Source organism: Emys orbicularis, chromosome 1, assembly GCF_028017835.1.
Source record: "Emys orbicularis isolate rEmyOrb1 chromosome 1, rEmyOrb1.hap1, whole genome shotgun sequence".
Taxonomy (NCBI): Eukaryota; Metazoa; Chordata; order Testudines; family Emydidae; genus Emys; species Emys orbicularis.
This window is the reverse complement of record NC_088683.1, coordinates 267778045-267791443: the sequence shown is the minus strand read 5'-3', so window position 1 is coordinate 267791443 and position 13399 is coordinate 267778045. Positions and strand designations below refer to the sequence as shown.

The 13399-nt window shown below is 40.7% G+C and overlaps 1 protein-coding gene across 5 annotated transcripts in view; it reads left to right on the top strand.

The window, feature by feature from the left end:
• The window catches only part of PCCA (propionyl-CoA carboxylase subunit alpha), a 421040-nt gene that overhangs the window by 251964 nt on the left and 155677 nt on the right, over positions 1-13399 (top strand). For all 5 annotated transcript variants that reach the window (XM_065409497.1, XM_065409531.1, XM_065409513.1 and 2 more), the window contains one exon: positions 4052-4154. In XM_065409497.1, coding sequence (XP_065265569.1) covers positions 4052-4154 — 103 coding nt within the window. The remainder of the gene's footprint in view (positions 1-4051; positions 4155-13399) is intronic.

The following is a 13399-nucleotide window of genomic DNA, read 5'->3' as shown; positions in this document are numbered from 1 at the left end:
TGTAACTTTCTTTATTGCTTTAATAAAACTTTTAGTACAGATAAGACTTTGTCCTTGTGGTTGTGTCTGTGGTCACTATCCTTAGTCTTCATGTGTCCCTGGAGCCTCCAAATTTGAGAAAAGCACCAGAGGTGATTTTTCACTCAGTTGAGCTTGAAACTGTAGCAACAGGAGCTGAACCCATGGTACTTTAATACAGAATTACTAAATTCAATTTAAATGAAAAAGGCTACAGATGGCACCTTTGTAGCAAAACACAGAAAGCTAATTTTGATACGCTTTTAACGGTTTATCTTTTAGGCCTGGTCTAAATGTAGGTCGACATGGTTACATTGTCAGGGATGTGAAAAATTCACACCTTGGCGCAACGTAGCTATGCCAGTCTAACTCGCAGTGCTATGCCAGTAGAGTTTTCAGAGTGTAGATATGACCTTAGACTTAAGAACCACTCTCAGTGGGCGCCCCAGTCATGCTTTGTTTTCTGTTTGTTTAAATTATACCACAACAAATGCAAACAGTGACAAATAAAGAAAGCAGATAAACATATTTTTTCTATGTTTCTATTGGTGAAGAGATGTATGTACCTCTTATTCTGTTGTTAAGCTGTTTCGAGATATTGACCCTTGTTCACTGTTTGGAGTTTGATTTTTATTGAAGATTGAGGAAGAAAATAGTTTTTGCAACATGGCAAGTGCAAAAGCAGTTATTGATTTCATCCCAGATGAAGGTCATACAATAAAACCTGCAAATTGGGATCTTTATAGTTTTTCTTTGTTCTTATATACGAGTTGATGCTATTTGTACTCCTGGGAGCATGTTCTCCCACATATTGGCATACGTGAATTTGGTTACACATACTTGTCATGGGTTTTTAGGACAGAGGGGGAAAAGATCTATTTTTCAGCATATAAGGAACTCTGCTTTTTATTGGGTCAAGGCATGTAATCAGACTATTAGTTTTGAGTACTACCTATTTAAAAAACAAAACAAAATCTCATGATTGATTAAATTTTAACACTTGGTGTATAGAGAGCTGGAAGCTTACTTTGTTATGCATAATAGTCAGACCAGTTTATTCATGAAGTTGTGGAATCATATATGTCCAGTGGTGCCCACAGTCGCATGCATGGTGCCTCCCTTTGGCAGCGATGAGAAACAGCAGTGCTGGCTGCCCTGCTGTCCACTTAGGTTTGGTCCTGCTGGCTCTCCATCGTGATGGGGAGGCAGTGGGGCCAAAATTGAGTGAATGGTGTGGTGACCTGGTGTGTCATCCCTTCTGTCCCCCGTGTACCAGATCACAACACCATTCACTCCATTTTGAACCCGCTGCCCTCTTGTCATGACAGAGAGCTGGCAGGGACAAATTAGAGTGGAGAGTGAGGTGGACAGTGCTGCCTCACCTCACCACTGCCATGGGGGTAGCTTCTGCACCAGGGTTTCCCACTGGGAGACTGCCTGGTTTGGCCCACTTCCAATAGCACATATCCCTTCTCTGGGGTAGGGAGTGACACTGCAACTGGGTGGGCTGGACTGGACTGAAGGATGGGCTGAGCATGGCGCAGACTCAGCAGGTAAGGTGAAGGGGACAGTGGTTGCAGCAGGGATGGCTCCACAGGGATTGACAGTGCGTACCGCCTCAAACATTTCTGGGGTGTCCCTGTATATGTCCCTAAAATACACACAAGTTCAGAGTTCCAAGTTTTCATTTTGCCTTCACACGGTTTCCACCAAATGGCAAGAGAAAGCTCAAGGTTTTTCTCTTCAGAAGTTGTGTTTGTCCATATGTTCATTAAAGTGCATATAGTTTCCATTTTGAGGCAGAAGGAAGCAATAATAAACAGTGAGTGAAGGAAGTTACAGTAATCTGTAGCCCAAATATTGTAATAAATGCTAAATTTAAAAAATAGATGCAGACCTGTATGTTTTTGTCATTCCTTGTTATCTTTAAATTTTCATTCATTGGTTTGTGACAGTCAGTGTAAGGGCATTTAGCATCAATCTAATTGGATACCATTGCTGCTCTGTGGATTCCAAGCAGCACGTTCCACATTCTCTTTTTGCAAGAGGTGCCAATTCCAATGATTGTATCTGCTCCTCAAATTGGCAGAGGACATATTTATTTTGAAACCATGCTACTGCACAAGTTATAGTAAATCCTGCTGCTGTAATTTTCAAAGATATATTTTATATATTTTCAAAGAATCATACTAATCGTACTTTATTATAGTCGTGGAAATTGGCATGTGCTAATAATGATCACAAGTAGAATGTGAATAAACATTGAGGACCCTTTGAATGGGTCTTTTGGTGATCTCTGGATGGTGTTTGCGGCCCTACTGCACCTGCAGGTAGAGGCTCTGCTTGAGGCAGAGACAGAGAGCAGTGTAGAGCTTCTTCAGAGGGCCATCACTGTGATGAGGTGCAACAAGGCTGTATGACCTGCCCCAGGACACCAAATGACCACCTGAGAGAACTTTACTCATGTGAGACATCTTCAGTGAAGGAATTGGGGCACCAAGTAAGTAATGGTGCCTCATGTGAGAGTTTGCAAGACTGGGCCTTTATTATTGCTAACGTAAGATAACCATGAAGCATCTTTGTTTGTCCCACTGTATTGGTCTCTATGTAATAGCTAATCCAAATAAAATGAATGAATTCCCCCCCCCTAACTAGTCTGAGTTGGTGGCACTTTTCTGGGGCACAGATACATTTGACAAGAAAAGTGGTAATCACTTTTGTGTTGTGAAAACAAGGTGTTCCTTCTTTACCCTGTAGCATAGCATAGTTTGTTCCTTACCACTATATCTCTAAGACCCATCTTTTTCTGTCTGTCTGTGTGTCTGTCTGTCTTCCTTCCTTCCAACTACAGCTCTCTTTCATTCCTTCATTTATGTCAAATGCTGCAATATCCTGCTCTCTGGCCTCCCAAACACACACATTGACCCCCCCTCAGTCCATACAAAACACCTCTGCTAAAAATAGTCTTTCTTGCCTGTTGTTTTCACTGTGGGCTCTCTTTGAGTCCCTCAGCCTCCATTACCTCATCCAATTTAACTTCGTATTGCTGCCTTCAAAGGCCTGCTGAACTCTGTCCTCCTTACTTATCCACCTATGCTTCGTTTCCAGTCATTCCCAACTCCTTCTGCTTTGCCTGTGGTGCCAGCCTTATCCTCCCATGTGTCAACTTCTCATGTAAACCCATCTGTGTCTTCTTCAGTGCTATCTGCTGTGCCTGGAAAGTTCTTCCTGAGCTAATCTGTTAGGCCAATAACCTCTCCATATTTAAGCTTCACTTGGAGACTGAATTCTGCTATGTTTCCTATGAGAAATCTAGCTGATTTTTACTGTCTGAACAAAGACCTGGCCAAAGATCACCTTAACCACTCTATTTTTATGTTGTACCCATTCCGCCTAACCTTCATTTGGCTGGCTCTCTTTCAAGTCAAGCTTAGTGGGACAGGGAGGTCATACCACTTTTCTGTTTAGAAAACATCTAGTATAATTTGTGCTCTACCACAGACAAACAAACAGTAATACCCCCAATCTGACAGACACCAGCTGTAACAGGGGTGACAAGTAGTTTCAGTTCCAGGTATTTCCAGTAGGATATATTGCTGTATCATCGCATGCAGGGAGGGAGATCTGTAGCTTTTAGAAAGTAAAGTATTGACAAGAATATTGCATATGTTGAATAAGTTCTAATGTACAGATGGATTCTTTATCAGCATGAGCCACAATATGTCAACCAGTGACATTTTACTAATGAAAACAAGATGCTACAGCATCACTTAATTTTTTTTCTTTCAGTTGTCAGATTGTTTTTAACATAGACACCAGTGTTAACTGTAGGGCTGAGCTGTATGAAAACATACTATTTTAATCCTGGAACTGTGAACGTCTGCCATCCTAAGTGTTTCTTAATTTAGGGAAAAAATAGATTTAAGCTACAGGACTTAAATAGTGTTTTTACTGATTATTATTTTGTGTGGCTAGAAGCACTAAATTGGCTCATGGTATATAACAATTTTAAAAAATTGTTTTTGAAAACTAGGACACAAATTGACAGATCTCGAGAAGAGGGAACTACTGGCAATAGCAACTTCTTTGTATATGGCTGAACAACTGAGATCACAGCAATTTCTAGGGTCTCCAAGGTAAGTTCATTTCTAGGAACTAAAATGTGCTCAATGCTTTTCTTAATGGCATCTTTCCATGCACAGGAGGAACACTGGTGAGAAACTGCATGGTTCCTTAATATAGTCTGTTTTTTCTAAATCCAAATGAGCTTTAGCTTACATTCTGCCCCCCCCCCCAATAAGTCATACATGGTTATTTTGTCTCCCATATTAACAGACAGGCACAAAAAAGTGTTACGAGGCAGAATAGTAATTAATGCACATCAGGAGTTTCATTAATGCAAAATGTTGCTACATTAGTAACTAACCACAAATTGAGCATCACAAATTTCCCATGTGCCTGTTTGAAGTGATCTCAGCATTTTGGGATAGTATGAATATTCAGCTGCATAATAAATCTTCAGAAAATATTGTGGATTCATGAGTAATTCAGTACCTTAATGAAGAGACATAATAGTTCAGGGTCCAATCCTGCAAACGCTTTCTGAGGTGTAAATGTTTGCAGAATGAGGGCTTTACTTTGTAAGTGTACTCTTGAGTACAGAGATGCAATAGGAATCGTGTTTTTCCCCATTCTTTTGGGTAGCAGCGGTTGGTAGCCCACTTTAGCATTATTAATTCACCATGAATTCGTAGGTATGTTGTGGCATGGCAGCCCCATGTAGTGCCCCTTGCTGGCCAAGTGTGGCACTGCCAGCATCAGTTTCCTTCCCCAAGGTGGGTCGTCTCCACTCTCCACATAGCGATCTGTGCTGGAGATGTGGCTTATCTCTCTGGCTTATCCGCTGTGAGAGGCTTTCTGGCTCTGGGATAGAGCACTTACGCCCAGGCTGGTTCCCCTGGCGTACCATTCTCAGCCCCTGCTGGGCTCTGTTCCTTGCATCATTCCCTGCCCTGTGTAGAACACTGGTTCCCCTGGAGTGTCTGGCCTTCTGCAGACCCTGACTCAGGGCCTTCCACAGGAGCCGACTCACCCCCTGAGGTTCCAGATCCCTGACTGAGCTCTCTGTGCTTAGGCTTAGGTGTCCATTAAGCTGGCACCTGACCCTCCTTAGTCTCACCCCTCTGGTGTGGAAACAGCTAATTAATTATGACACTGGTATAGCTGTCCCCAACTCCCCATAAGGGGCTAGTCACTCTGTGTCATGGTAGTAACCAGTGCCAGAAGACTAATTCATTTCTTTTACTCTTTGGAAGACTGCGCTTGTTACTGCCATGATGTACACAGCTTTTACTGGTCTCAGGCCCAAGAGCTTAAACATGAGCCTTTCTGAGTGAGCGGGGGTGGGAGGGGGCAAAGCTTTGACTGTACTCTGCACTGGCCAGCATGGAAAGTTAAGTAATCTGCTGGTGGTAGAGACAAGTAACACTTTCACCCTTCAAACAAGGAGGGGAATCATAAAATGAACTGTGGCTCTCAAAGTCCCAATTGATTCCCTCTTTTCATCTGGCTCTGATACAGTTTGATGTCCAGACAGAACTCAGACAGGATATTTCATTCATTTATCTGGTCAAATTTACATTTTTTGGTGTGAGGGAAAACAGAAAGCTCTTTGGGGCAAGGGTAGCCTCTTTGTTTATGCAATGCCCAGCACACTGGAACCCTGACCTCTAGATGCTATTGTGGTGCAAATATTATAATCCCAAAATTTTGGTGAACTCACCTACATTGGAGTTTCTCCAGGAGGTTTGACTGGAGTCCTGCAACGAAGCACTGTAGAAATGTGGGTACCAGCCATAGCAGTATTTTGTAGCCAGACACATTGAATACTCCATTTGAGTGTTGGGTGCCCAGTTTATTACAAGGACAAATTAGAGAAGCCTGTGACTAGTCATTCTAGTCGCCATTACCTCTGAAAGGCAAGTTTGGAAATTAGTTCCCATATCCATACAAGAGCCACACTGTCTTTGTCACGAGGAAAAGGTTATTGTTATAGCTCCAGAAACCTTTCTGGTCAAGGTAAGTTCCTCTTTCCACAGTTTCTGGGAAGCAGTTCTCTCATCATTTTGTTCTAATCTTTGGAAGGTTGTGGCGTAAATGGGCATTCCTGGAGCTCTCAAGATATAGCTCAAGAATATGGACTACATATGCTGATTGTACCCTGTTCATCTCATTCCGTCCAAAATGCCAAAGCCTTAGGGCCTCGAGGGTGCTGCACCAGTTGGCATGCTAGGCTTCTGGGAAACTGTTCACAGCAGTCACCAGAGACACTAAGGGAAATATGTGTGAGCCTCATCTGAGGAAGATTTGCAAAAGTAATGAGAAATTTCTTACTTGATAATTTCCTTTAGCAGCTTCTCACCAAATTCAACCCACTCTGGGAGTCTGGTAAAGTACCAGAATTTAAAATGAAAATTTTCTGTAAAGGGAGACTTAGACTACGTCTACACAGGTCGCAGAAGTGAGTTCCCTGCCTGGTCGACAGACTTTGGCTAGTGGGGCTCATGCTAGTGCTCTAAAAATAGCCATGTAGAGAGCCCTTTGAAGTTGTGGCCTGGGTTGGTGCTTGAGCTGCAACTTCAAAGGGCTGCCTACACCACTATTTTTAGAGCACTGCATGAACTCTGCTAGCCCAAGTCTGTTAACCAGGCTGAGAGGCTCACTTCCCCGGGCTGTGTAGACATAATGATAGTGTCTTGAGTTTAATTTTAATACTTTATTTCAAGTTGTCTTAATGCTAGTAATAGGTTGCTGGAGCATTTATGCAGCTATAGAAATCTTTTCTGCTGGCCTGAGCTGAAGGGCGGAGCTTAGTCCTGGAGCCTCCAGCAACAGCATTGGACTGCCTCCAAATTCTACAGGTGGGGGGCATTAGGTAGCTCATGAGTAATGAATGGGGGGAGAAGCTGTTCATAGAAAATTGTCAGGTGAGAAATTTCTCAATTTGTACGTGCAGGCAAGGGAAAAAGAAAAGTTCAAGGGTTACAAAATCTTTAACATTTTATTCCTAAAGAAAATATGTTCTGTGAATGTTAGTTTTAAACCACGGTTTAAAAGAAAAAACAAGTTCAAACAATTTCTACCCGAAAGTCAAATTTGTAAACCAAATGTTACGGGAGCAAGCTAGCCTGGTATTCTCTCAATGGTCTTGTGTAGTGGCAAGCCAACAAGAGCACACCCAGAGCTTAATTGTTACTTTTTCCTTAGAGTTTTGCTACACCAAACTCCCCCTTTCATATCTCCTCAGCATGAGGAAACAAATCCTAGAGACCTACCTGAGCCTTCTCAGCTAATGTTGAATGTTACTGTGTATGGACCCCATGTACCACTGACTTGATGCATTAGTTTAAGAAGGCAGAGTTTAGAGCCACATCTTGAAAGGTGGAGATGTATTGTCATTATGAGGTAAGGATTAGCCTCTTTGCTGTCGGTGAGGCAGTATTGTGGATTTTCTGGACTTTCAGCTTAGTGTCCGACAGTTGATCCTGTCTGACTATGCCCAGTGAATAGAGTCCGAATGAATTTCTTGTAGCTTCCCCCTTCAGTTTTCACAAAGTAGTGGTTCAGAGGCCAGTATTTACTTATTGGTGAACAGCTTCACAGTCAATGTCCACATACGTTTTGAGGCTTATCCACTTTGTAACAATACAGTAGAACCTCAAAGATATGAACACCAGAGTTACGAACTGACCGGTCAACCGGACACCAAGTGAAACCAGAAGTAACTAATCAGGCAGAAGCAGAGAGAGAGAGAGGGGAAAAAAAGCAAATACTATGCTGTGCCTGTATTGCATCTTAAAGGTAGGCACATCGGGGGCTGCCTGTCTCCCACCCCAGCCCCCCCTGACCCTCATGTGCGGGACAGCCATTTACAGCAAGATGCCAGGACTGCCAGCCCAAGGCAGCCGGAGCCAGCCAGCGGAGCAGGCGCAGTGCTGGGGTCTGCACCACTTTCTCACACACACACCCTCCCCCGCGGTCAGGAAGGGGCGCACCGTTTTTACACACACCCCTGCCAGGAGGAGTACAAGCTGGCAAATTCATGCCGGGGCTGAGTAGGGAGCTCAGCTGCTGCTGAAGCCTGGTCTGGAGGGTCAGCTGCTGGATCTGGACCCCAAACTGTGCTTTGTTCAGAGTTACAAACATTTCAGAGTTATGGACAACCTCCATTCCCGAGGTGTCCGTAACTCTGAGATTCTACTGTAGTAGCACTGCCTGCTGAGACCAAGTAAGAACAAAATGAAGTAAAAGGGTTTGCTGATGCATATTCACAAAAGAAATAAAAATAAAATTACTAATGATTTTTGAAAGATGAAGCCTTTTAAAGGAAAAATCTGTACAGATAAATATATATTGTATATAGTATTCTTTATAGTGCTTGTGCATTTTTCTTTTGTTTTTTTTCCAGATTAAGCAAATCTCTGGTTTCACCCTTAGCAAACTAAAGGTTTAAGCCCTTAGCTTGACTTTTTGATGTACTTTTAGCCTCACTGTTTCTTCCCAGTACCCACCGTATTTTGCATTAGAATTTCATTCTAACAGCTTTATTACTTTTGGTTCAAGTCTATTGCAAAATATACCTGTACCAGTTTAACACGTTTGTTATTCTGATTAAAAAATAATGGAAAGGAAATATGCAAGACTTGGTCATACTGCGTAAAAAAAACAACTTAAAAATAACCTCAGTGTCTGGTATGCCCCTCTCAGCAAATGTAACCGGGGAGGGCTACCTTGTGCTATTTAGGCACAGCCCTTCTTTTGGAGATGTGGGGTGTTATGCCATCCTGGCGGAGAGTTAAGGGACACTGTAGCACCAAACTACTGCATCCCTTTTAAGTGGTGTACCATAATCTGCCCTCGTCTTATCCAGTCAGTCCTGTCTCCTCAGGAGGTACTTTGTGTCCCAGGGGAATAATAAGGGAGTAGCATTGTGGGCAAATAAAGCACATCTTGCTCTGTATAGGAGAACTGTTGCAAACTGTTGGAAGTGTGTAAATAACGAAGAAGAGCAGAATAAGGACCTTCGTTATTGGCAGCAGACCAAAAATGTTATCTGTTTGGTGGTCTTCAACAAGGCATGTAGTTCATTATGGGTGAAATGGATGTTTGAAGTCTGCATTTGTTTTTAGATCCAGGCTGGGTGATGGAAACAGAACAGCTAAACTGCACGTTTTAAAATTAACGTATCACTTTCTCATAAAATTTTGGAAAACTATTCCAGATCACTGTGATCCTCTTTGGAATTCCAGTTCTGTTGACTGTTTATTTTTGTACATACTGAAAGAAAGTTTTGAGGAATGAATGGATGTGTGAGGAATGAAATTTAAAAGTGGTATTTTTTACATGTATTATATCCTGTAAACCAGGTACAGCTGCTAATCAGAAGTCATTTTCTGCTGGACCTGAGTTGCAAACTGCATACGCCTCCCCTTCTCCCCCCCCCGCCCCCCCCCAAGAGCTGTATATGTCATTTACACAACTGACTCAACTCCAAGGATTCCCCATGTTTTTCTACAGTTTATCCAATCCAACCTCATGGTGATTACACTACAGTTATCTGCATTCTAGCAAGTGATGGCTGGATGGAACTCCTTTCAGAAGACATCACTGCTACACTTTCTTTTGGCTGGAGGGTAATCATGAAGTGATTCCACTACACAGCCAAAAGTATTTGTTCCTAGCCCTTGCCAGCTTGATGAGTGGAAAAACTAGATTCTGCAATTGAACCCAAATCCCTTGCATGATTGTGTGAAACACTAATTACAGGGAGCTGGCCAAATTCCATTGTGCTGGCAAGTTGAGTTATATTTTCATTAGGATCAAACACACAGCTTGTTGCAGTAATTCTCAAATAGACGGGGTGCTTTGTTAGAACAATCTGTGTGACGTACGAATAATACAGGTTGACAAACTATACGCTATAGTAAATGTTTTAGCTGTATCAAAATGACCAGCTCCCATGAATGGGATTGTAACATGTTTGGAGCGTACGCAGGTGAGCTTTCTACTGTTTGCATGAGTGTCCACGCACAACCCCGCCACCAGTCCTTTTGGATAACTTTACCAGCAATTAATTACAATGACTGCTGGAGATATGTAAAATAGTGATAGAAGAGCAGATATTTTTCTTTATATGGTATAACACTTCCTAAATTGTCCTTGTTTTTAAACCAAACTGGTTATTCTTTCAATGGTTTTCTTGGGAAACTGGAACAGATTTTTTCCAAGCTAATTAGCTAATGAAATGCTTTGTACCGGGAGGGTCAGTTACTAGTGTGATTATTTAACTGTGATATTCAGATAATAGGAGCACATATTTCCTACAGGAAGCAGCTGTGAATGATTGATGATTGTTTCATTGTTCAGCTTTCGCTTATTTTACATAGAACTGTCCCTGTTTATTCAGTAGGCCAGTTTATTGTGAAACTGGTGCCACCCACAGCTGCTGAACAGATTTACAGCATCTAGTAAAATTTTGAGGCCTTCTTGACAGAATTCGATCTTGTTTCAAGTGGAAACATATTTGGCTAAAGTGAATCCAGCTTATTTTATGCCTGTTTGATGTAGTTGAGCCTCTGAGACCAAACTCATGTTGTATAGCTGAATCTTCACGTTTTGGCTTCAGTCTTGTTTTCATTAGTGGCTTGGGAAGGGAATAGGAGAGAGTCTCCAGGTGTGGCTACATCATGCTATCTCATGGGTCTACTAATGTAATGTTTATACTTCTAAACCCAATTGCCAACAGCACTTCCTATGTGTTGCTTATGTTGGCTGCTAAGCATATTTTCCTAATTTTTATATGAGTTTTACCCTTTCATCATTTATGACTTGGAAAAAAACCAGTGAGACTACATGTCCATATTACCTGATACTGCATGTAAAAAGAATGGTAATGCATTAAAAATATTATTATCCTGCTTGGAAAAAAACTAGAGGTTTTCTTTGGTCTTGTGGCTGAGGCAGAAGACTAGAACCAGGATATCTAGATTATATTTCTAGGTCTTCTTGTGTGATCTTGGGCAAATTACTTAACTGCATTTTGCCTCATTATCAGTCAATGAGATTAATATTTTCTTATAATCCAGGAGTATTGTGAGGATATATTCATTAAGGTTTGTAAAGTATTTTGAGATCCTCTGATGGAAGACACTGCATAATTGCAAATTATTGTGTAAAATAATCATTTTATATAACTCCACGTAGATTTGTATAGCTGTAATATGTAGTTATACCTGTATTAAAAATATTTGTCTCCAAAGAAATGTATCTGTTGTTAAGATAATGTGTTCAAATATTAAAATAAAAGCATTTTGTTTCTATCAGTAACAGCTGATTATACAGTACTGTTGGTCGAAAAGACTGTCAATCAGTTGATTCTCATTAAATTCCTGAAACAACTGACTCATATGACCTTACTAAGGCCACGATGCTGTATTCAAAATGAAATGGATGAACTAAGAAAACAGAATCATTTGTATAAGTCTTTTTTGTGAGTTATTGTAGATTTGTATCCAACAACAAACTAAACATTTTGGAATAAAACCTCACCTACATCCAGTAAGCTGTGGGAACGGTGAGCCACAAATGAGTTGCTTGATTTCCCCTATCCTCTGTGTAGTTTGGAGCAGCCATTTAACTGTTCAGGGATCAATGGAGTGCAGCACCTTTCAGTCATGCTTGCTCCCAACCAGCATGTTGATGGGTCTGGGAGGGTGTGGCATAGAGTCCGCTCTGTGCCAGCCAAGGATTCTCTTACGCTGGGTGAATACGCAGCTTGGTTGTCCACTTGAAGAAGCTTTCTGGCCCCTTTGCCCCAGTGGAGAAGCACAAAGGGTCCAAAGCAGGAGCCAGCATCTGGCTCGTGACATTCAAAAATAAAAAAATGTAGTGATCTAAAAATAAACTTAAATTTAGTAGAGTGATCTATGCAGGCCTCTTGCAAGGAGGTTGTGTTCTCATTTGTGGCACAGTCTCAATCATCAGTAAATAGTATCAGCAATATGCTATTTTTATAGAGCTGCAGTAATAACATGAGCAGTTATTGTAAATACAGCTAAACATTTATACTTCAGATTACTCTACAGATACCCCTCTGGTGTGAAATAAAGATAAAACACTTTATTTTCATTTGCTAAGGATGAGTAAGTACAACCCACTTGTGGCTTTACTTCATTCCACCACTTCTGAAATATGTAGTCATTCTTAGCTCATGAAAATAACACTGGCTCAGTCTGGGTCCTGATCTCCTCATCAACAACTCAAGCGTTGCTTTAATGATTTATTATGATGCCACCAGAACCCCTTGATGTATTTATGGAATCATTAAAGCTTCAGATGATTATTCCATTATTTCTTTTTCTTTCCCCGTGGACTACTAAGTCACTGAGAATCTTTTCCCCCCTTCTCTTTGTAATATCCTTGCATGTACTTGGATATACTTATATTTTCCCTTTGACTTTTTAAGCAGTACTTGTTGAGTACTTTTGACCTGTCCTAATAAATTATTTTTTCCTAAACCTTTTCCATTTTTGTTGCCCTTCCCTAAAGAAAGTTAAACCAGCTCACCTATATAATTATCTAGCTATTTTTAAAATCTGGCATTTGTTGTTCAACTTACTTATGATAAAAAGAAAATATATACACACACTTAGATGCAGATATATTAAATAGATTTTTAGCTACTAAAGCCTAACTAGAACTAAATAAAATATAAATGTTGCAAGAGAACATCTTAAAGTGGGTATCATGACATAGTTTTCATGGAAAGTAAATATCTTGAGAGACGTAATAATAATTTATTGGGACTAAGTCAATAGTAGGGGGATGCAGAGTACATACTGTTTGAAAGGAGAGCATTACCTCTGTGAAGATAAGTTCCCAGAGCCAGTTGGTCTCTTACGTTTGGGAGCCTATTGTGGTGATGGTTGGTTATGAAATTTGTAGGGTGGGAGAATAGTACTGTGGGCACTCACTCATGCAATCTTTGGAATTACCTACAATAAATAACACTGGTCTACAATTTTTGAGAAGTCGTCTGCTTCAGAGATAAAATGTGCTATTTATTATGTATTTTGATGTGCTGAATTCAAATATGACAATTAAAACAACTGATTGGCTACTGTTTCTAAGATATTTAAGTTTTTACATTTTATGTCTATGTATATTGTGTAGATAGTAGAGTTTTAATCATAAATTGTAAACCTAGGTCTTTTCATGTGTTTATGGTTGCTTTACATGATAATATTTTACCTGTCCTGTTTATGTAACACTTTAGAAATCAGCAAAAGGGTTATATAAATAAAATTTATTATGAAACAAAAGG